The sequence below is a fragment of the Vulpes lagopus genome, chromosome 24 (assembly GCF_018345385.1).
Source record: "Vulpes lagopus strain Blue_001 chromosome 24, ASM1834538v1, whole genome shotgun sequence".
Lineage (NCBI taxonomy): Eukaryota > Metazoa > Chordata > Mammalia > Carnivora > Canidae > Vulpes > Vulpes lagopus.
In genome coordinates, this window is record NC_054847.1 from 42,173,749 (window position 1) to 42,198,594 (window position 24,846).

The following is a 24,846-nucleotide window of genomic DNA, read 5'->3' on the forward strand; positions in this document are numbered from 1 at the left end:
TCATTCGTTTGCTCTGAGAAGAGGATTTACTCCTACAGCTAGAGTAACATTCTTCTCTGAATAGGAAACTTACAGAACCGCACGGCCCAAACCCATAATAGTCATATTTGAATGTAGAATGTGGCAACTTTACAGGAGAGTAAATAGAGGACTATAATTTTTCTCCCTCTTCCCTAATCCCTGCTCCTCCTTATTTCCCTCCTTCCTTTAATCAAAATTGGTAAACAAGGTTGGGCAGGAGGATAGACTATTTAAAATACATTAGATTGACAAGGGGAAAAAAATATCTGCCAAGGTCAGATATACATTGTTGTTTTCCCCCTTTTAATTAAAGAAGCCTGATTTTGATACTGAGTAGTAGTCTATTTTGGACACATACTCTTTTTTTTTTTTTGATAAGTAACCTCACCTCTTCTCAGAGCTCACCTTGCCACTTTTCCCTTTTGGACCTTTAAGACCCCATGAGGGCCACTTAACTCAGAAATCCAGAAATTCCTAAATAAGAAGTAAAAGGAGACTTCGAATGTAGGATCCCTTAGCCTCTGCCCCCCTAACTGTCTCTTGGAGGGAAGTGTGTAAATTAGTGACTGACTCCCTCAGGTCTCTTGCAGGCGACTCTGAGAACAGTATTTGTAAGAAGAGCAGGAGGGAGAAGGCAGGAAAAGAGTAAAGAGATGAAAGATGTATCTTTTCTGGGTCTCCAGTGGGTTTTTTTTTTTTCTGTATATGATTTAACTGCAGGTGAAAACACTCCTTTTCCTCTCCTCTGGCATGACGGATGATGGGATGTGCTAAGGATAAAAGTCTCTGGTGGGTCCCAAGTCCCTTGTCTCCGTTCTTTTCGGGTACTCGTCTCCAGAGCCGAAGTCCATGGTTTCTGGATAGTTGGAAAACTTCTGAGGTAAAGGGAACTCCTCTGCTGAAGAGTGTGTCCGGTGCCCAAACACTTTCTCCTGCAGCTCAGCGATGTCATTGCGGATGTCAGCCAGCATAAGTAGCAGGAAGTCGAAAGAACCAGGGGGTCCCTGTGCACATGAGAGGAGTCAAAGCCAGAAGACCACAGACTCAGTGCTGTGCAAAGCCATGGCTTCTATGGGCACCATGATTTGCTACTCCCCCTGGCTCGATGGCAACTATTTAGTTGATAACCCTGCGTCCTAAGTGGAGTAAACGTAACACCTACTATAGTAGCCAGGGTGGGGAGGAGGGTGGTGTTCTTAAGATTGTCTTCTAATTCCTTCATCTTCTATATGAGCTGGGTGACACATCATCTCTCCTCCCTCCTAATTCTCAGCTACATCAAATCTGGTAGAATGAAAGAATATGAGAAGAACCCTCCTACATTACTCTCCTGAAGAAAATGGGGGAGAGACTTATGGAGGTGCGGGAGTATTGGTTAAGAGGTTGGGATTCTGTTGGGTTTGAATCTCAGCTTTGTCGCTTACTAGCTGGCCTTGGGCAAGTCACTCAATTTTTTGGGTTTCCATCTCCTTATCTGTAGAATGGAGATAATAGCCCCAACATCATAGGGTTTCATAAGCGAACATTTAAATGAGTTAACATATATAAAAGGCCTACAGCAACATAAATGCTCAAATAGACTCATGGCCTGCTGGTTTTTGTTTAATCCTAACAGAAGATCTTCCATGTAAAGATTAGCATGGGGGGGGGGCAGGGGGAACAACCAACCAAAAACCCAGAAAACAAATTTTAAAAATAAATCCCAACCAGTTCTTAAAGTCCTCCATGATTTTCCTAACCATGGAATTCGACTTGGGCAGGATGAGTGATGGATAGAAGGGGCTGGCTGTTGCTGGTAAGACCCACTTATAGGCTCATCAGAGCTACATCCCTGAGGACATTCCCCTGAGGGATGGGGCGGGGGGGAGCGGGGGCAGAAAGTGCTACTTACTGGCGACCCTCTGGGTCCAGGTGCTCCTCTCTCTCCCTGCAAGCAGAAAGGTCGGATTAGCTTTGTGGACCACGTGGGATACCACTACCACTCTCTATTTAGACCCCCAGCATCACCATTGCCCTGCACAAACAAGTATTTTCTATCAGAAACAAATACAAGCTTGAAGCTAGACTCAAGGGACCATTTATCTGAACAGAACCACTTGGGTCAAATGTCTCTCTCTCTCTCATTCTGATGTCCCCCAGGGCCACGTATTTTCAGTCCAGATCTGACAAAAGGAATGCTTGTATTTCCAGGCAACGTGTGCAATAACTTACAAACTTTCGAAAGTAATGCACACTGACTTATTTGAGAGGCGAGTAGTGGGCAGCTCTTGAAGTGAAACTATCCACTTGCTGAACATGGAGCTTTTCCTGGTCTTGATGCAAACGTGTTAAAGGAGTGGGGACACACACCACAGCCCTACAGGAGAACACTGCTGTACAGAGGCTTGTTTAAAATTTATGGGGGTGTTCATTCCTAGAAGTGGTTTTGATGGTTGTTTTTTTTATAATTACGGTTATTTGCATCTTAGCTTTTCTTTCCTGCTTGGGGGAAAAAAGTGTCTCAATTTTGCAACGCACAAAATGGGGGTAGTAAACAGTGCTTGAGCTTTCTGTGATGCCTGCCGAGTTGGCTGCAATTAGTAATACTTGGGCTGTAAGGACCACTCTAAGACTTACCTTAGAGCCATCTCTTCCTGGTGCACCTGGCGGACCCTACAAGATAAAGGGATCTAGCTCAACAGAAGGAAAAGGCATGGGACAAGAAGAGGCTTTCCTCAACAACAGTAAGTGGATCTCCGACAAAATACTGACCACGGGGCCCCTCCGGCCTTGCTTAATGTGAGACAGATCGGGAGATGGTCCCATGGGTCCCATTGAGCCCCGTGGGCCGGGCTGTCCAGGAGGGCCTGGCATTCCGGGGAAACCCGGGCTCCCCTTTGGTCCTGGTGAGCCTGTAATCAAAAAACACCTCATTAGCTCTGTATCTCATGAGGAAGATGAAGGCTCTGGCTGACCAGAGTCTGGGAGCCCTTTGCAGGCTTTGTCTTTGCAGTCTGCCCTTTGCCTTCTGACATCTCTATTAAGATGCCCTATAAGCATTTTAAAACTTAACATGATCAGGGATCCCTGGGTGGCGCAGCGGTTTAGCGCCTGCCTTTGGCCCAGGGCGCGATCCTGGAGATCCGGGATCGAATCCCGCGTCAGGCTCCCCGTGCATGGAGCCTGCTTCTCCCTCTGCCTGTGTCTCTGCCTCTCTCTCTCACTGTGTGCCTATCATAAATTAAAAAAAAAAAAAAACAAAAAAAAAACTTAACATGATCAGAATTCTCCATCCTTATATAATCATTGTAGACCACATTTCTCCAAAAATATCTCAATCCTCTTCTCTGTAAGAGAATTAACAGCATACTATATAAATAATGTGTGTATATAATAGATAGATATATACATTAGCTATATATCAAATACAGATGTGTATAACCATATCCATATACACACCACATAAACTCCATACGGGTTTCTGTAGTCGTTTATGGATACCATTGTCCTCTGAATATCCTAACACTTAAAAATTGGGGAGATTTCCTACAGAAATCTGGACAATGGCATCTGTTTGAAAACCGGAAGAACTAAAGCCACTATCTTCCCATTGGCACAATGGGTTAGCTTACGCTCCACTGCTTACACCCCGAGTCTTCATTCATCTGAGCCACCTGCCTGGGCCCTATAGACATTGTGAGTTTTGTTTTTTTATTTCTTCTCCGAAGCCTAAAGTGACAGAGCACTGGGAGTCTCCTGAGCTTAAGACCAAGCTATAGGACTGCTCTTGTGCCTGCTTGATAAGGTATGTGTGCCAGATTGTGCCATATTTACCATGGAAGCTGATGGGGAAGGCCTACAGGCCTCATCTACCTTTAACTACAGACATGGAGAACTGTAAATAGTCACTCTGGTTTGGGCTGGGCTTGTGGTCGGGGGGAGTGTCTGGCACACGGTGAGGGAATGCCTTGTCGGCTCCTGGGGAGCATAGGTGCTAAGCTGTGGGGCAGCCCCTTGTTGAAGACTTCAGGATGTTGGCTTCTACATTGGGTCTGGAATGTCAGCTGGGGCAGGGGGATGAGGGGGAAGGAGGTGAGCATTAGGAGAATATTTTATTATTGTAATAAATGACACATAAAAGTTACCATTTTGACAACTTTAAGATGTACTGTTTAGTAAGTACATTCACCTTGTTGTGCAATAGATCTTTAGGACTTTTTCATCTTGCAAAGCTAAAACTCTTACCTACTAAACAACAGTTCCTCATTTCCCCTCCCACAGCCACTGGCAACTACCACTCTACTTCTGGTCTCTATGAACGTGACTGCTTTGGATACCTCCTATTAGTAGAATCATATGGCATTTGTCTTTTTTTGTGACTGGTTTATTTCACTCAGCATAATGTCCCCCAAGTTCTTCCATGTTATAGCACACAACAAGATTTCCTTCTTTTTAAGGCTGCATAATATTCCACTGCTGTATATTGCACATTTTGTTTGTCCATTCATCCACTGATGGACATGGGCAGCTTGGTGATTGTGAGTAGTGTTGCCACATATACAGGTATACAAACATCTCTTTGTTCTCCTGCTTTTGATTCTTTTGGATACTATGCCCACATGTGGACTGCTGGATCACATTAGTTCCACCTTTAATTTTTTTTTTTTTAGAAAAAATACTCCATACTGTTTTCCATAGTGGCTGCACCAGTTTGCATTCTTGCCAACATGGTACAAGGGGCCTCTTTTCTCCACAATTCCCACCAACACTTATTCTCTTCTTTTCTTGATAGTGGCTGTCCTAATGGATGCAAAGTGATACCTTATAGCTAGGTTTGCATTGCTGTATGAGGAGTGATGTTGAGCATCTTTTCATGTGCTTCTTGGCCATTTGTATATCATCTTCAGAGAAATGTCTATTCAAGACCTTTGTCTAATTTTATTTTGAGTTGATTTTTTATTGCTGAGTTGTAGTGTTTTTTTCTCCTATTCTGGATATTAACTCCTTATCAGATAAATGATTTGCAAATATTTTTCCCCTTTCCATAGACTGCCTTTCACTCTGCTGACTGTACCCTTGGATGTACAGTTTTTAAGTCTGATGTAGTCCCCTTTGTCTATTTTTACTTTTGTCATCTGTGTGTTGATGTCATACCTAAGAAATCTTTGCCAAATCCAGCATCATGAAGCTTTTCTCCTATGTTTTCTTCTAGGAATTCTATAGTCTCAGATCTTACATTTAGATCTTTAATCCATTTTAATTTTTGTATATGGTGTGAGAGAAGGGTCCAACTTCATTCTTTTGCATATGTAACGACATGAGTTTTGACCTGTTTTCAACTGTCAACTTTGTGAGGGCATGGGCCACGTCCTAATTGTCTGCACATTCGCAGAATCCCAGATACATACATGCTCTTCAGAAAATGTTACACATCAAGTGAGCACACTGAAGACAGTGGGCTGATCACTGTGCTAGAATTATTTGTCAGCGATGCTTATTTCAAATGCATAAAGTAATACTATCTAGCTCCTACTAGTGACAGAACAGAGTAATTTTTAGGCGTCAGAAAACAGAAAAGTCAAATCAAGGAAACAAAGATTTCTGATTTTTCATATTTGGGGAAATCTATTATAGCTCCCAGAAAAATTAAACCAAAGTTAAAGACAGTCAATGTTCTATGAAAACATGTTTTATATCCTTACTCTCAACACTGGTTCCAGGCACATCCTGAAGGAGTTTACCTGGGAAAGGGGATCAGATTCCTCCTGTAACTAAATCCTTCCCCTCCAGTAGCACAAGGACAGGCCAGAGAGAACATTTTGTCTTCATTTACACAATCAATGAACTTCAGGATCATTGTATGTCAAGTGTCCTTAGAATGTGGGGTTTTGATATGCAAATCGAATCAGCTTATCCATAACAGTAAGCGCCAGGGAGCAGCAGCCACCTTGTCGCCACCAAAGCCAAAGGATTCCAACCCAGTGTAGTTTCCAATGTTGGCACTCCAGTCTTGGATTAAGCCCTGGGACTGGACTTTTGGTTATGGATAAGAGAAATCTAGTTATCTCTCTAGCTGCCCCAAAAAATCTCAATGGAGGACATGATAAACTGATGCTGGAATTTAGGAGAGAGAAAGAAAGGATTGGAAGACAAAGTAAGGGCACAGTCTGTTGCCAAAGTTAGTCCTCTTATTCTCTGCTCCATCAAGGACCCTGGACAGCTCAAACTATGTTAGAAACCAGATGGCAGAATTGGAAAGGAAAGCTAGCAAGTCTTTCATTAAGAAGAAAGACAGCCAATGGTACCCTTGTTTCTACTTCATTTGTCCCTGTTGGGAGAGATTTGTAGACTGGCCTGCAGATGAACTTCATCCAGGGAAGCAGAACAAGAACATACCCTTAGAAAAGGGTGGGGAATTCTGTGTTGGGAATCAATTTGTAAGGAGATCTACATCTACTTAGAAGCAGCAAGAGGCTGCCTGTGGGAGGCATCTGGAGAAAACTCCACCAAGGCTCAGGAAACGAGTAAGAGGATCAACTGAGGTCCTGGACCAGTTCTTGTTCCCTGTATAGACTGAGACCCAGGGCACCTATGTTTGGTAGAAACCGGGAGATTAGGATATAAGTGAAAAAGAAAACAAATAACTAGTCTGGAAAGAATTTAGAGCCTTTGTTCTCGTTGAACTTCCAACCTAAAATCCGCCCATATTCTTCCTGCTTGAACAAACCCTACCACTCTTCCAAGTCCACATCAAACCCCAGTCCTGGGATCACTGTCGGCCAGAGTGGTCTCTCCCTTCTGTAAGCTCTCACAGCAGGAAGCACCTGTGCACTTACTTAGGTGCATACAGATACCGTCTTATTCTATTGGCTTTTACTCTTTGTGTCTTCTCTTTCTCATTAGAAGGCGAGGGTGATCCCTGGGTGGCTCCATGGTTTAGCGCCGCCTTCGGCCCAGAGCGTGATCCTGTAGTCCTGGGATTGAGTCCCACATCGGGTTCCCTGCATGGAGCCTGCTTCTCCCTCTGCCTGTGTCTCTGCCTCTCTCTCTGTCTCTGTGTCTCTCATGAATAAAGAAATCTTTAAAAAAATTTTAGAAGGCGAGGTCATTCAGAACACCTACTACACCACTTAGCAATGATAATCAGGGATAAGATACTTCATGTTCTAGAATCATCTGCTCACACTAATATCATTTCCTTTACTGATGTGGATAAGAGTCCGTTGATCTATCTATGAAGAGGGACTCATAATAAAATAGAAAATATCATGTAACTATTTTTTAAAGTTCTCATTGTATATGTCCTGATGAAACAATAGGACATTTGGGATTTTCTTCAAGGGATGAGGGTGAATCTCTAAAATAATATGCTGAATACAAAAAGCCAGACAAAAAGAAAACCTATGATGAGATTCCATTGCTCTGAAGTTCTAGAACAGATAAAAGTAGTTAGAAAGCAGGTCAGTGGTTCTCTACAGTTAGAAGCAGAGAAGTACATTGCAAAGGGGCACAGGGAACTTTCTGGGGTAATGGAACTATTCTATATCTTGATGTAGATATATGGCAGTGTTTAGAATGGGCTTGATATAGGATGTATATATTCGTCAGAACTTGTTGAACTGTGATTTAAAGGGGGTACGTTTCACTATATTTAATTGTATCTCAATAACGCTGACTTAACAAAGAAAAAATAAATAAAGAAATACAGATGTGAGTGTTTCACAAATAATAGGGGAAGGAGGAAATAAGATTGAGGAATAAGCAGAAACAAGGCTGGCCATAAGTGGTTACAGCTGGCTGACGTACCCTGAGGGTTCCTCACCCAGTTCTATTTTTGTATGTTACCATTAAAAATAAGTCTTCATTTTGTTTCTCAGTAACTTAAAATGTTAAGAATCTTACCCATGCCCAGGACAATGACCTCCTTCTTCCAGATTTCTCCTGGTTATGAGGGCTTTTTAGGCTTGGGGACCCAATTCCCCCGGGCTTCTCATAACATAGGTGTGGGAGCCCCCTGGATTCCTGTGGCTGCCCTCACCCACGGAGGCTGAACTTGGTCCAGCCCGCGCTCATGTGAGCTCCCGGCAGGCTTTGGCTGGTGGCTCTGTCACCATCCTCTGCCCTCCTCCCCACTCACCAGGAGGGCCTTGGCCACCAGGCAGCCCAGGGGGTCCCGGAAGGTAGGCGTTTGAGGCCAGCACCTTGTTGCCAGTGATGTACTTGCCTAGGTCGGCAGCACTGTTGGGGAGCAGGGCAATCTGTAAAGAGAAAGGGATCCACGGTCAGGAAGGGATGACTCCAGTGCCAGGGAGATTTGTTCGCATCTGTGTGTCTGCAGAGCCTGCAAATTCTTTTTGTGGTCACTTCCCCTCCATCTGAGCCTGTTAGAACTCAAAGGAGCTGTAGAAATCCCCTTCCAAATCCAGAGGCCTTCCAGTGAAAATCACTTGTATGAGATCACTTGGCTGGTTAGTGGACAAACCTGGATAGCCTCCAGATAGCCCAGACATCATCATTACTCATTATTACCATAATGGATAGATTCTGTTTGTTTCAGACTTTCAATGTGTTAATTACTTTATTTAGTACTTACCCTGTGCCAGGCCCTGTGCTTGGTTCTAAGGTGACAATGGTGCTCAACACATGGTCCCTGCTCTTAGACGCCCCTCAGCCTTGGGAGCCAGGGCCAAGAATTTGGCTTATGGTTCATCTAGACACTCAGCTGGTGGGGATCCAGTAGCAAACAGTGACCGTCATGGAAAAATACGTCTGCAAAGTTTTTGACAGTCCTACCTTCAAAAGGTGGAGGCTAACTTCCACCCTCTGAGTGTGAGCTGTACTTAGAGACTCACCTCCAGTAACTAGAAAATGATGGAAGTGACAGTGCATAACTTCTGCGACGAGGGGATAAAAGGCACCATGGCTTCCTCTTCACTTTCCCTCCTGGGTTGCAGGTAGCTCACTCTAGGGGAAGCTGGAGGGGCCACCCAGACAAATAACCTTCACATTCCTTGAGGTCAGGGAGCTGTGTGAATCTTATGGGTGAGCTGAATATTATGAATCTCCACTTCCTCACCAATAAAAGGGAACATCACCAGCCACCTTTACAGTTGTGGAGATTTAATGGGAAACCATAGATATGGTTTGTGTTATGGTGTGTAACCACCATAGTGAGGGTTACACACCATCACTTCCATCATTTTCTAGTTACTGGAGGTGAGTCTACGCACAGCTCACACTCAGGGACTGGAAATTAGCCTCCACCTTTTGAATGTAGGACTGGCATTGCGGACATATTTTTCCATGACTGGTCACTGTTTCCTACTGGATCCTGTAGGTTAGGTGCCCAGGACAGGACCTGGGACATACTAAGTGGCTCAATAAATGGTAGTTGCAGTCTCTTTCTTTCAAGAAGCTAATTTGAAAAGTGCCAAGTCAGGTGGGGAAAGGCACATTTCTGAGGGTCACAGCTACCTCCTCCAGAAGACGTAGGCTGGATCCTGGTCAGTAAAAACCAAGTCTGAGATTTTCTGGAACATGTTCTACTTGTCCCCACATCCTCTTGGAGGGGCCCTGCTTGGAAACCCTGTGTCCACAGAGCAACAGAGGCCCGCAGAAGGCACATGGCAAAGCTCATCCTTAGCCTTAGAATGCTCTGATGCCAGACAGCCATCTTTGGATCTGAGAGATCAAGCCTGGAAGATGAGACCTGCACGTTCAGCTCTTTCTACTCCCTTAGAAAAGCTGTCAGGTGATCCAGTAAATGTCAACCTCTGTTTCCTGGATGACTTGCTGCTGGGTAATTACAACCCGGCTACCTTCAGTTCCTCTACACATCAGCAGGATGAGTGGAAAGTAAAGGTCCTACTGTTTTGGAGGCAGGTCGCCAGGGTCCCTGTCTTGACTTGCTGCATAAAATACAGCAGAGGATGGGCTTGGGGGATGCAGGTATTTGTGAAGGTCATAGTAATATAGGAAGGGTCTACATTTCTCCTAGATTCCAATTTGTAGAATCATGAATATCATTATCTTTTTTTTCTTTTTAAGATTTATTCATGAGAGACACAGAGTGAGAGCGACAGGCAGAGACACAGGCAGAGGAGAAGTAGGCTCCATGCAGGGAGCCCAACGTGGGACTCAATCCTGGGTCTCCAGGATCACGTCCTGGGCTGCAGGCGGCGCCAAACTGCTGCACCACTGGGGCTGCCCGAATATCATTATCTTATATGAGCTTTCCTAATAAAGTATCTACCTCATAGAGTTGTTGGTACAAATCAGGCAGATGCTGCCTGTAAAGCACTTTGTACGAACATATAATTAATGTTATTTAGGGGCACCTGGGTGGCTCAGTCAGTTAAGCCTCCGACTCTTGGTTTGGGCTCAGGTCATGATCTCAGGGTTGAGAGATTGAGCTCCACATCAGGCTCTGCACTCAGGGGGAGTCTGCTTAAGATTCTCTTTGTCTGCCCCTGCCCCCATGCTCTGCTTGAAATCCTCTCCCTCTGCCCCTCCCCCATGTTCACTGGTGTGCTCTCTCAAATCTTTAAAAAAATGTTATTTGGTAAACATTCAAAGCTCTAAGTATCGAATACTGTTTTAAGTCCTTTATAAATGTTAGCTCATTTGATCATCATGAAAACAGAAAAAGTATTGTCATCCCCTTTCAATAGGAGGGAGGCACAGAGACATTAAGTCGCTTCCCTAGGGGCATACATCCAACTTGTAGTGGGGCTAGGATTTAAACTTAGCCTATATGGTTCTGGAATCTGTGCTCCTAACTACTACACCAAGTTGCCTTTCAATGTTACCAGTGATCCTCAGCAAAGCATCTACAGTCACTTTAGAATGGACTAGTCTTCCCAACATCCTGAGAAGGCCCCTTTTGCAGAGCAACTAGATCAAGGTAGCAGAGGAAATCACAAACGATCGTGAAGCCATTTATGTGCCTGGCACTAAAGGCAGTGCTAGAATGTGCAAACGCAGACATCGGGCTGCAAATGCACGCACTCCTCTGAAATTGCACTGACCTCTAACTTCAGAGGCTCTCTCTGTCCCCTTCCACGTGGCAGCTGGCACTGACTCACACTACTGGCTTGATTATCCAGATAAGACAGTTGATGAAGGCAGGACTTGATTCCTCATAGTCTGTCAACCTCCCTTATCTCCCAGTCCATCATAAGGCCTAGTAGGGGCTCAACAAACCCTGAGTCATCATTCATATTCTGCAGCAGTGCCCATCTCAAATCAAATGGTCCATGCAGCAGGAACATGAGGAGCTTTCAGAAAACTGGCTCCTTGTCTCAGATTTTTCCTCAGTGCTGACAGGCCTGGCATACTCTCTAGGAGTTAAATATTTTACCTATTCCCAAATCTGTTTTTTTTTTTTTTTTTTTAGCCAAGTCAGTACCCCTCTCCCCCCGCCACCAATCCCCCAAACCAAAGAAGAAATTATGGAGCTGGAAGCTCTGGGGTCTGCATACAGTTTTAAAAAACTTTTTATTGGGAGATAAAAGCACAGAACCCAGAAACCCCACAAATCTACATCCTAGCAAATGAGGATAAGGCAAGTACCTTTTTAATGAAACTGAAGTAAAAAAATGGAACTTAGCCATTCACCAGAAGTCACCCTTCATGTGCTCTGACCCAATCATAGTCTCATCCTTTCCCCCCAAAAGTAACCACTATCCTGATTTTAATCACTTCCTATATTTTGAAGATAATTTAGAAATAACCCGACTATGCATGCCTACACACTATGGTTTAGTCTTGTTCTTTTACAAAAATGATAGATCTTTTAATCTGCAAGTTGCTGTTCCTCTTCTTTCCTTTCCTTACAATTTACCCACCAAAGAATTCAGGGCACTTACCCTGTAGAGTTCCCCCGCTGTTGAGGTTTTGCGGACTATACTCAGGGCAATTCAGCATGTTTGCATACTCTTTTCTACTGTGGGGTTGGCTAGGGCCCAGGACACTCAGTACCTACTTCTTGGCCAAAGTTTATTTGGATAGATGTCCTATATTCTTTCTGGAAGAACAGATAGCATCTGTAATAATGACATGAAGTTAAAAATCTAATGGACAATTCTGCTACCTGGCAGGAGCAGAAGTCCAGCCTGTCTCTTAGGCAGTGACTTTACTTCTCTGAGGACCTCTGTGTCTTTCTTACAGGGTCATGGTAGGAATGAAATGAGATCCTAAATATAAGGCTGCTTCATAAACTACAGAATACAACACATTCTAACAGGTGCCTTTAAAAACGAGTTGCTCTTCATAACGTTCTCTGAATGCCAGCATTTGCTCAGCCTTGCCACAATGCATTTGTAGGATTCAGTACGAGGTGGACCATTTCCAGTCCAACCAACCACATGAGAGTTACTGCACACGAGCTTCTGGAGTATTAAGTATGTGAGAGTTAACCTCATGAGAGCTATTAAAGTGCTGAGTGCATGAGAGTTACTGTACCAGTTACTGGAGTATTAAGAAGTACTTGCAACTGGATTGTATGTAGCTCTACAGCAAGGTCTTTAAAGGTGACGACTATTATGACACAAAATTTTCAACTCTTTCAATATTTTTTCACAGAATGTAGATTCAGAATCTACATTCTGTGAAAGCCAGGGAGGCTAAGGGAAAGCCAGATACTGATTTAGTAGCTGCATTTCTGAACAACTCGTGCGGTTTAGTAGCACTATTGTAATGATCATCCAGGATGGAAAAAGCTCCTGGATTTTTAACTCTCCAAGGTAGGAAGCAGAGAGTAGCTTTAGGTCTTGAGATATTGAGCAACTGCCTCCCCTAAACCCTAATCCTCTGGCCTATGAAATGCAAACTTACTTCTTCCATGAACCCTTTTTGGATTTGCTCAGTAAGTATCAATGCAACTTTAACCTGAGGACGTGTGTGGGACGTGTTTATCTCTCTGTGTTCACGCTGCTACACTTACAAAGTGTTCCATCCGTTCCCCTTTTTGGATCACAGACTCCTTAGGATCCTGATTACAGGATACATCTATAGATCTTTGCCAACAACACATGAAAGACCAGCGAGGCCATTCTTCTCCGCCAATCCATCTGCTTGTTTTGCCTGGTAGCTGTGGTTCTCATTAAGGGCTGCTTGAATGTTTGTTGAACATGGAAAAGCAATATTGTCCTGTGCTTACCCTTTGGCCTTTAGAATAACAAAGTCAAGCAGACAATATATCCTCTTTGATGTGCAAAGAGCCTCGGGTAGAAGCAGTTAAGCAAACAAAGCAGTACGTTTATGTTTTATCAGCATAAGAACAATTTCTGAATTGCTGACAAACTGCCAAATTGACTGAACTCAGGTATAGTAAGTACCATTGATCTAGGCCCAGGATAGTTTCAAGAAACCAGGTCGCTAGATCCATCACGGGGGCATTACTCACAGCACAACAATGTTACTAGAAATCTGATATTCTCTGAGGCATGTGTGGGAGCCTTTTATAAAGTGAGTCAGTCAGTCCTCATTCTTGTAGACACGAGGTACCCAAATGGCTGCTTTCCAATGTGAAAAATCAAGCTGCTACAGAAGTTTATCATCAACTTATGGAAGTTTATAGGCAGGACGTCCTTTATTGGAAAACATGCTCAAAATGTTAGATGAGACAGAATTGTGTAAGTCTGCCCCAGGACCCTGTGTCTGGACATTCATTTCACCAAAAGTTGCAATAGACCTAGCTCCTCCTCCCTACGGCTTCACCACGTGCCCCTTGCCTCACAGCCGGTTTTAATAGGTTTTAATTAGGTAATCTCCATCCCTTTCCTGCCTTGGTCATCTTGTTGCCCTTTAGATGGCAGCTCTGGGGATCCCTGGGTGGTGCAGCGGTTTAGCGTCTGCCTTTGGCCCAGGGCGCAATCCTGGAGACCTTGGATCAAATCCCACGTCGGGCTCCGGGTGCGTGGAGCCTGCTTCTCCCTCTGCCTATGTCTCTGCCTCTCTCTCTCTCTCTCTCTCTGTGTGACTATCATAAATAAATAAAAATTAAAAAAAAAATTAGATGGCAGCTCTGCGGGTGGGAGGGCAAAGTGAAGTCCAGGGCCAAACCTAGCTGGCCCCACCCTCAGTGAAGGCTCAAGGACACTGTGGGTGACAACTCACTTTCTTATTGTTTCTAAGCATCCTTCCTCTTCGTCTCTGTCAACCCCTCCTTTTTTTTTTAATTTATTTTTATTTTTTTTAATTAACTTTTATTGGTGTTCAATTTACCAACCCCTCCTTTTATGTGACTGTCTCTGACAGAGGCCACACGTACCTTCTGCTTCAGCTGCAGCACCGTCTGCTTCATCTGGTGAAACTCCTTGCAGGTGGCACAGCAGGTTCCAGCTTCCACAGCATTCTCAGACTTCTCCTCGTGCCCTGCGGGGGGTCGGGGGGTGGCTCAAGGTTTGGGAGGCTGGAGGACAGCCCCAGAAGGAGCATCGCAGAGGGCAGTCCGCCGAGGAAGAGGGGGGCACGCGAGGGAGAGAGGCAGGTGATTCTATAGTTCTCAGGTCACTGACCCCACACCCGTGTCAGGGGAGTGACACAGGCACCCCATCCCGGCTCTGGATTCAGCTGTTTCCACTCAGGGACCCCCAATATCTTCCTCTTTCATATGTGAACATGTGAACCATGGCCCTCTCATCAGGGTTTTTCAGGAGGTGGGATCTACCAACCTGACCTCATTTATAGTCCCATCCTAGGGCCAGTGTTTGCCTATTGTAAGTTTTCCCCCCGAGCTCAGGCATGGGACTCTGGTGCGGGGCTCACCAAGCTGGTCTCTGACAGCTCTCATAATCCAGTTGTTTAAATTGAGCACAGCCAGGCCAGGTGGGGCCCCAGATCAGGACTGAGCACTGACCCCTCCAGGGAGGTGTGAAGTCAGGAGGGGAAGTGTTCCAGGTACTCTGCACATACCTGCCTGGGGTAAAGTGGGACAGGCACCAGGAGAGGCAGTCCGGCTGGCCACTGTGAGGGCTCCCAATGCTGCCTTGTACAGCAATGGAAACTCCAAGAGCTTTTTTTGTGAGATCACATCTTGCTAAAGAAAGAATGGGTGAGCTAAATGGTAACGTGGCCAACAATTCACACAACTCTCAGCTTACTGGCATGGAAATGGGCTGCATGAGCCTGTGTGCTGGAGAGACGGGCCCTAGAGCTCCGCTTGCTGAGATGAGCAGGTGCAGACCACCAGGCTGTGTGTGAAAGAGGTCAGTGGTGTGAGAGGGAGGATGTGCGAAGGTTTTGTTGCGGTTGGGAAGGACTGTCTGACACCCAGGGATGTATAAGCACGCTGAGCCAGAAAGCCTTTGGGGTTGGGCTGGGTGTGTGGATAACCACCCTGGCTGTCTGGAATGGAGCTGGGGACAGCTGAGCAATGTCCCTCTATGCCACTTGTCCTTCTTGGCTCATGTGTTTTTCTTATTCCCCCTTTTCTGGGAAGCCCTCTTTGTCTCCATTCATGGAAATCTATCAGCTATCAAGACTCAGTTCAGATGTTCCACAAAGCCTGTCCTCTCTCTACAGAGATACCGCAGTCCTGACATCAGGCGACAGTTACCATGTGTCCAAATGGCGGGTGTTCTAACCTTCCCTGGGGAGTGGCTATGCAATATCTGGGAAATAGAGTGTCATAGGTTGAACCGTTTCCCTGCCAAAATTCGTATGTTGAAGCACCAATCCCCAGGACCTCAGGATGTGACCTTATTCAGAAATAGGGTCATTGCTGATGTAATGAGTTAAGATGAAGTCCTACTCCTATGGTGGGCCCATAATCAATGTGACTGGTATTCCTACAAAGAGGAGAGACATCAGGACGTCGATGTGCACCCAGGGAAGATGCCACACGAAGATGAAGGCAGAGATCAAGTAACGCAGCAGGAGTCAAGGGATGCCAAGGATTGCTGGCAACCCCGCCAGAAGCCAGGAGAGGGCATGGGGCAGATTGTCCTGCACAGCCCTCAGAAGGAACCAACCCTCCCAACACCTGATCTCAGAATGGACATGATACGCTTCCGTCCTTTAAGCACCTAGCTGGTGGCAGTCTATGGCAGGCCTAGCAAACTGACGGGTGCGCTGGGCATCAGGACAGCCCCATGCTCACATGAGCCTTCCCCACGCAGCCTGGCTGACTGCCGCTCCAACGGACCCGTCTTCTGCTTGATGATCTACGTGGTGACTGGTGTTTCTGCTCTTCGGGAGGTGAGGGGGCCTGGGGGAAACTTGGCAACAGAAATTTCTGGCTATTCACCTGCAGCACAGATGCAGAGCTCACCTGCCACACCCCATCCCTGCACCTCACGGGAGGCTTGAGGCTTGGAGCACACACGTTGGGAACATCTCTCTCAAGCCAGCAGGCACAAGGGTGTGAAGCAGTGCTCCATCTCGAAGTTACTAAAAGCAATAGGATTGACCTATAGCTTAGATTTTGAGTGAGTAGGAAAGGCACCTAGATCCACGGACAGTGGCAGTCTCTTTTTAAATCTATTTGTACTCGATATAACAGGGCCACCCCATTAATCCCCACTTCCTAGGCTAACGGTCCTACCAGTGGCTTCCCCATCTATGTGTTCTATTGCTACACTTGCGGAGTGATGTTGGTTCAGTGCAGCTGTGTAATATCAGGTTGAATTAGGAGGATAGGCTGAATTAGAAGGAATTACTTGGAGGTGGTAAAGTGGAGTGGTTAAGAGCATGGTCTCCTGAGGGCTATTATCCTGGCTACACAGCCCAGAACTTTCACTGACTAGCTCAGGAATCTTGAGCAAGTTATCCGACCTTGATAAGCCCTGATCTCCTCAACCTTAATACTGGAAGAATAATTCCTACTGCACAGGGCTATTGTGTTGATGAAATGAGATAATGCCTGTGAAAGAGTTGGCATGCCACCTGCTAGTCCTATACATGGGACACGGTGCCTGGCACAGTCTTCAACCCACCAAGCCCTTTGCAGTCCTTTTGGCTGATAACCCCAGGATCCTTAAAGGAGAGTATTAACAGGAACAGAATGAGGTAAAACTGACATGCGGCAACTTTCTGAAAATCATCTCACATGCAAGTTGACTGATGTGGGTTTAGGACAACACCTTTTCCACAAATCAGGCAATTTCCCCTTGGCTCTTTATCCCTGCTTAATGTACCGATTTATAGTCCTACTTGCCTACAGAGCTTGGACTCACGTGAGGAGGACTAGAGTTATTTAGATCACTCTCGAACATAACAGAGTGACACAAGGGCATTTCTGTGCAAGAGCCCACTTGGTGGTGATGAAGCCTTAGCAACTCTGGGTGTGCTGATGGCAGAGAAGGGTGGACCCCTGTGTAAACGGAGGACCCTGGCTCCAGGTTTATTACATTTGTTAGTGCTGAAGGACAGCTGGAGGACATTTGTCCATTCCAGACCATCGGCTGGTTGATTTCTACAATCCCATTCTGTAACCCACCTCTCTCGTCCATCCTATCTTCTCATCCACTTCTCTGGCTTACCTACTTGTCTATTCATCCACCTACTATCCCTCCCCTTCTATCTATCCCTCCCCTTCTCCCTCTTATCCACCCACGGAGCATCTGCTATTTGCTAGGCCATGTGAGGCATCGAGAATGCAAAATAGATGAGGACACCTATTTAACATTTTGTGATTGACCTTTGTAAGGAGCCAGCCTTGTTGGCAGAGCCAGGCCATTGTGAACAAGTGTTAGAAGCCTGTCTTTCCCTTTCTGCTTTTGTACACTTGAATTTTCCAAGTGTTGGTGTGATGGAGGCAACTTGATATTTTCACAATAAGAATAAACCTATCAGGTTCTAGACTCTACTTCGCTGAGATCATGGAGTGTTAGAACTGATGTGTTTTTGGTTCAATCTCCTCTACAGATAGGTGACTTGCTCCAGGTCTTCCGGAGTGCTGAGTACATAGGCTGGGCGCTTGCAGGTTCTGAATCTGGCATCGTGGAGGTGCAGTGAGCCTGCTTTTGGGAGTTCTGTTTGGGACACCTGAGCACTCTCTGGCAGGCAGGCTCTGGGGATGTGGTTCTCAAGTGTCATTGCCAGACCAGCAGCAGCACAATCACCACATGGGCATCTGTTCTCAAAAAACCTGAAATCCTGGGAGTGGGGCCTAGTGCACAAGTTCCAGCAAAACCCTCCAAGGGACCCTGAAGTACATGTATGCTCAGCCATCACTGCTCTGGAGAATAAGCTCCGTGGAAGGACTTTTGTCTGAAAATGCCTGGTGGGTTCTCTGCCCCTTTGTGTAGTTACCAGAACACAGACATCAAGGTTAACTCCGTCCAGTCCACAGACATGGAGCAAAGTAGCAAGGAGCAGAGGCTCTGGTGGAGTCAGGTGATCAGAATTTAAATCCCGATGCTGCCACTTAGTACCCTTTAGGTTGGAAGCCACAGCTTCTGGGCATGTTTCTCAAGCAATAAAATGACAAAGGCATTTATCACCTGGGTAACTGCCATAGCAGCAATGAAATAAGACCTGAAAGTTCCTAGAACAGAGCCCAGTACATGGCAAGTGCTCCGTAAATGTAATTATTGTGGGTATTAAGTTCCCTACAAAATAACAGATGTGGGGTAGGGCTCTTTACATCATCTTTTGGAAAGAGCTCTCAGATGGTTGGAAGATAAGCTGCGTGTATAGGCCTGGAACGTGCAATCTGTTCTGAATTGGGGCTCGTCTATCCCGCAGCTTGTCTACAGTAATGTCAAGTGTGGAGCTAAGAGAATCCTGTGTACGCTATGTTAATTCATTTAGAAATCTGGGGAGACATCTGATTTTGCATGGTTTCAGTGCTCTCAATTCATGCTGTAGTCACCGAGCATCTCACTGTGTCCGTGCCCCTGTGAGGGATTGCTCAACGTTGTGCTCCAACCAGTTCAGGTTTCAAAGGTGCATTATTATTGATTAGCCACATGGGGGCAGAGAGCTCTAATTTTTACTCCCTTCGAGCAGGCAATCCGTCAAAAGCCTTAGAAATAAAGTTCCTTAGATACTGTGTTAGTAATATTTCAATAAACTCAAGGATGTTCTCAACATATTTCATACGGGCAACGTCACAAACGAACAAAGCAGGTTTGTTTTTAAAAGCTGGGTGCGGAGGTCTGTGCCCTGGCAGCAGTTCTCAATGCTGGTGGCACATTATAACCACTTGGTGGTGGTGGCTGGCAGGGGTGGGTGTTAAAAAAATTCCCACTATGTTGCACCCCACTCATCTGGGGTGTGTAGCCAGGGAACAGTATCAGCACTTAAAGCTCCCCAGGTTGAGAACCACTGATCTATGGATTAGTGGCACTTGAAAGTTACATGAAACACCTGGCCATCCCTGACACTGTACTAAGGGACGCTGGGGGTCATGGTCACTCTATCAGAAAGTAAACAAAAGTTGAAAAATAGAGCAGTAAGCTAATTACTACGGAGCCAACATGTCCTTAATTTGTCTCCCCATCTGTGCCACACAGACTCCCTGGAGTGCCTAAACTGGCTCCAGCTACATATTTTCAAAGAAAGAAAGTGACTGAGCATGCCATTCCTGCCTAGTAGCCAGACAGCTTGTGTCACCATGCCTGTGTGTACATGGCAACCTTTCAACTGTCGGGGGCACTTTCGAGGCCAGGCCCCTCTGCTCTCCACACGCTTCTCTAATGGCGAGCTGAGGCTGTGTTTGATCTTAAATTCCTCTGACTATAATGTCACAGACGTTGGACAATAAAAGGTTTTTTTTTTTTTAAAGGAGGGGGAAAGGTTTTAGATCACGTGTTTGTATTCAATAATCATTATCTCTTCATCAAAAAATAAATAACCATGATGAAATATTAGGTATTAATGAGTCCTAAACAGATGAAGCTGCTCAGCTGGCTGTGATGTTCTAGGTGCCTGGTTCGTCCGGCCCCTCACTTTTCCTGTTGCTGAGCTGAGTACCTGGATGTTAATTATTCATCTTTTAGATATTGTAAGGAAAGTTCTCGGCTTAGGTCTTGAAACCTTGGCACTCGCTGGGACAGAGGACAAAGAAATGAGGACCACACCAGGGCTCACAGGGCTGGCCGGGCTTATGTGACTCACGCTATATCCCACCACATTGTGGAAGAGATGTGTGAGGACAGGGGGGGTCTTCAGAGCTCATCCAGCCCAATGTTCTTGTTCTTCCTACAGAGCAGGAAGCTGGGGCCTGGAACCTACTCTCAATTCAGTGCTCCAGCCAGTGACCACCAGAGGTTAATACTGAAGCAGCTCTGGCTGCCAGCTCTCCTGACCTCCAAGCCAAGGAACTTTCCACGGCATCGCAGTTGTCAAAGAAACACATCCAGGGCACTTGCTTTTTGTTGCCAGCACCATCAAAGCCAGCCCCCCACCTTCTCAGTGGCCCATCGCTTGAGTTACGATTCTAACATTCAGGGCATATGACATTCCTGTCCTTGCTCATAATTTTAATTATGGGTCTGGTTTCCTCTTCTCCTAGGCTCCTGATGTCCTTGGTTACTGGAGTTGGAATGTTTTTCTTAGTAAAATACTAAAAACAAATGCTAGACCTATGTGCATGTGTGGTGACTTCAATAGGCACTGGTAACTGAAAAATACTGAGAAATTCTGTTTCTAATGCTGGTGTTGGCGGCAGGGAGTGTGATTCAACAGACAGTGCTGTTTTAGCTTTTTTTTTTTTTTTTTTTTTTTTAACTATTTGTAGCTGTTATACTGGACGGAGGATGGAGAGAGGAGAAAAGGGATTTTGCAGTCTAGGCTCATCTGTAAATGAGTTTTGTGTGACAATACAGCTCAAGGGTATAACCACTAATCAAACAGAAAGACACCTCCCATTGAAGTCACTCTAAAACAGGGACAAATGGTCTCTGAGTATAGCAGGATGGAGGAGTCCTGCCCTCTTTCTGTGCATCAGATCCTCTGCAATCTGCAGCAAATGGCTTCCCTCTGGACTTTCGGCTGCTTCACCTGGTGATGAAGACGTCTTTGCCTGAAAGCCAAGCCCCTGACCTACCAAGTCCAACCCCAGGGCTTCAGGCCTTTGATGTTAATAAGTTAGAATTTTCCAAATTGTATTTTTCAGGACACTATTGTCTGTGAGATGTTTATAGGCCTTTCTTAATAATCTGGGGGAAATTCAGGCTTGATCAAAATTAACATTTTTGACGAAGACAATCTCTTTGAGCGTCTCATGCACTTGGCCCATAAAGCCTTAAGTGGGCGCAGAACGTGTTCTTCGCCAAACATTTGAATGCAGATGCTTCTAACGAAAGAAGGGCTTATTAGCAGCTCACGAGACCCCAAAGCTAAGTAGAATGCAATGTGGGGACATGCTGTAATAAATGGAGGAGATAAAAACAGGTCATCTTTAAGTGAAAGGAATATGAGAGAAGGTGCGAAAAAAAGTTGCATATTGACATACCTTATAAGTTACAACTGCTTCAGTTTTTCCCGGAATTCTCAGCCCTGAAAGTCTAACTGATCCTCACTTAAAATTCTTGATCTCTCAAACTTGGTGTCTCAGACTAAAACTTTGTGTGTTATACCCAAAATGTTTAAATAGTCCCAATTCATTTCTCAGGGAAAGAAGCAGAGGACTATGGTTGGAGGACCGACCTAGCACAATAGATGGCTACGTTTAAAGACTCCGGGAGGACTTCTTGCATCTGGCTCTGTTGCTGGGCCTCCATCTGGGTCTACACTGCCAAAGCACAGGGCAGGAGGTGAGGCCCACCAGGCCCACCTTGTCCCAGGGCTCTGGCAAGAGCCCTCCCTAGGGTACCACACAGGGAGGCCATCTGGGACCATAGAACAGGTGCACTTCAGTGTAAAACTCTTACATTGTCTCTGGAAGGTCCATCCAGCTTCTCTGGTTCTGTTAGTTAGAGGCCAGGTCTCCGGACAGACCACCCCAGCCCACCCCACCAGGTGGGAACCACTCATGGGTGAGGCCAGGTCTTGTATTTGGAGATCCCTCCTCTCTAACCCCACCGTAAGTGACAGTTACGTAGGAAGTGTTTGTTGTGGTTTCTGATGGTTAAGGTCTACGTTGGGTTGCTCAGCGCTGCCCCTCACGCCCCAGTAAATAGGGTTCGTCTGAAAAGAAATGTAAGGCAAAGAGACCGAGGTGCCAGGCCGAGTTGCCCGCACAGCCCCTGTGCTTCCTGGCTCAGAGCATAGCTGGAAATCCAATTCCAAAATCAAAACTTAGAAAACTGCTTTGGTGTTGCTAATTTTCAAGTTGGCCCACGAATTAATGTCAGCGGCTATAAGGCTGCCCCTCATTTGTCAAAGGATTATCTCCCTCTCAACAAAGGAGATGGGTAAGTTGCACGCCCTGCCCCTCCTCCACCATGGGACAAAAATGAACTGGTTTTAATTTTGAATTAAAAAACCAAAAAGGGCCTGCAAATATTTTTCCTCAATCAACCCATCTGCCAAAAAGACTGTTCACCCCTGCTTTAGGCACCTCTGGGCACGCAGGCCCTGCATGCTTTAGACTTGAAGAAGTGTCACCAAGCCCTCTGATTCATTCACATTATTCCAGATTGCCCCATCCTGGGCTGGCTCCAGACGCATTTTGCATCTACTTCTAATATGGTGGCTTCCTCATGACTCAACCCGCTTGTTCTCAGAATTTTGCTTTGTAGATTTTCCATGCGAGGCAGCTGTCGTGCAGCTGTTCGCTGTCCTCAGCTGATGGCAAATTTCAGGATACACCCAAGAACCATCTCCCGGGGGCTCAGACCCTTTGGCCTTCCCATCTCCTTCCCTCTTGGTCCATGTGATCTGCCCAGGGCGCCCTGCTCCTCCAGGGTCAGACACGGCCCAAGGCCCAGCCAGCCTCTCCCGAGGACAGCATCCCGCCACCTCCCCTGCCGAGGGAGGCGGGGGAAGAGCTGGGCCTCGAGCACGCGAAGATGGGAGCAGCCTCCCGGCCTGTGAGTGTCGGATACAGGAGCACGAGGGCTCCTTCCTCCAGACTTAAAGGTGTAACCCAACATTGGAGCTGATCACATCGCTGAGTGACAGACACATCAGCTCATTCGGGGTGACGCCGTGCAGATCAGCTGCCCAAACTCTGCGAAGGCCAGCTTTTAACACTGTTGCACCCCACTGTGGACCGTATTTGCAAAACACAATAAAAACCAATTAGGAAAATAAGGCAAAACACAAGCATTGATTGTTAGATTTAGACAAAATGTCTATGAAATGGGTATAGAAATGGCTAAAGACCCAACTTGTGTTTTCATCCAATCATGAACCGAGGAACGCATGGTTCTAGGCAGGCATAAGGCCTGGGCTGTACGTTAAGCGGCATTGATATACATGGTTATGTGATGCAGAAATGTTTCCTATCGCTCGCCCGTTCTCTCAGAACACAGGGTTCTGGGCTCTTCTCTGGTCATCTGAGTTTGGTCTCTGCACGCAGCTAAGTTCTACTGCCTTCTGCATGAGCACACCACCTCCACTCGGTGGAGAGCTTCCTGATACACGCCAGCTCGCAGTCCTCACTGCTAACAGGCTTTGCTCCACTGGGGCTCGACGTGATGTGCGCTACCCCCCCTCCTACCCAGATCCCACCTGCCAATATTCATGCAAGTGCCCCTTCCTGCCCGCCGCTCCCTTTCTTTTGCCAATTTTCAAGCTGGCCCACGAATTAATGTCAGTGGCTAAACACCCTGGTGGGCTCCCAGGGGCTTCCTATCTATGGGGGTAACACTGTCTGCACTACTCACCGGTGTCGTTGGGGTATTTGTCTCCCCTGGTGCATGTTCTCCCATCGTCCTCCTGGATGTAACCCTCCCGGCATTCACAGCGGTAGCTGCCCACGGTGTTGATGCACATGTGTGCACACAGCGTCTCGTTGCTGGTGGCACACTCGTCGATATCTGGGTTTGGACCAAAGGCAGAGAATGCTGTTTCAGAGACCTCTCTTCCAACACGACAGGTGGCATTAGGTGTGGCTGTCCCGTGGATGCTTGCCGAGGGCACTTTGCCAGCCTCGATCAGAGAAGGCTGGACTAGAGCAGGACACTAGACATAGGAGCCAGCATGACGGGGAGGCCTCGAGCAGTGTCCCCATGGTGGCAAGCTGATCAGTGATGGGGTTTCCGGTTGTGGCTTTGCCACCACCAAGTCGTGTGGCTTGGGGCAGGTGTTACTAGCCTTCGAAATTCCCATCTACAAAACATGATGATGACACCGGCCTGAAATACTGGGCTGGGCTCCTCGGAAGAGGCAATGAGACGATTGAGGGCAACACTCTTTGAAGAGCAAGCATCAGAGCCAGGCTTTTCTGCAAGGACCCCTGGGGCCCGAGGGTCTCCCCCACCCCTTTATGGCTCTTGGTTCTGAGCAGCAGGATGGTGACCCAAGGTCAGTTAGGACTGGCTCCTTCCCAGTTAAGAGATGTAATGAAACCTGGGAAAAGCCACTTCTGGGGGAAAAAAACAATAGTCCCAATGGGTCTAATGGAGAGTTTTCCCAGGAAATTTTGGTGTCATCAGTGATCCAGACGGACTGCTGGGCAGCTGTGGCAACGAGCCATGACACCATCCATCACGGGACCCGTCAGAGTCCACAGACACCGTGCACATCACAGACTTGCCCCCTTACCGAGTGGGGCGGAAGCAAAACTGTTTCCCACCAGGGGAGGGAGCGAGGCCCCAGTCTGCTTCCTGCTCCCTGGTTGAAGACATCAGGTGGCAGTGGGGGAGGAGGGGGCGCATGACACTTAGTCCTGACTGTGCCCACGTGGCAGATGCACAGAGCTCAGCCCTGCACGTCCTGCAGTGCCGCTCTCTGCGCCTGGGACCCCCCCCCCCCCCCGTGGCAGCCCCCGTGTGCGGCCAGCTACACGTG

The 24,846-nt window shown here is 46.5% G+C and overlaps 1 protein-coding gene across 3 annotated transcripts in view; it reads right to left on the reverse strand.

Moving 5' to 3' along the window:
- Positions 1-381: 381 nt before the first annotated feature.
- CCBE1 (collagen and calcium binding EGF domains 1) overlaps positions 382-24,846 on the reverse strand; it is a 230,873-nt gene continuing 206,408 nt past the window's right edge. For 2 of the 3 annotated variants that reach the window (XM_041739728.1, XM_041739729.1), the window contains 7 exons: positions 23,721-23,873; positions 14,273-14,376; positions 8,138-8,258; positions 2,773-2,912; positions 2,638-2,690; positions 1,913-1,948; positions 382-1,025 (listed from right to left, as the gene is read on the reverse strand). In XM_041739728.1, the coding sequence (XP_041595662.1) occupies positions 581-1,025; positions 1,913-1,948; positions 2,638-2,690; positions 2,773-2,912; positions 8,138-8,258; positions 14,273-14,376; positions 23,721-23,873 (1,052 nt within the window). In that variant the 3' untranslated portion in view covers positions 382-580. The remainder of the gene's footprint in view (positions 1,026-1,912; positions 1,949-2,637; positions 2,691-2,772; positions 2,913-8,137; positions 8,259-14,272; positions 14,377-23,720; positions 23,874-24,846) is intronic. The other variant, XM_041739730.1, reaches the window with a different exon arrangement.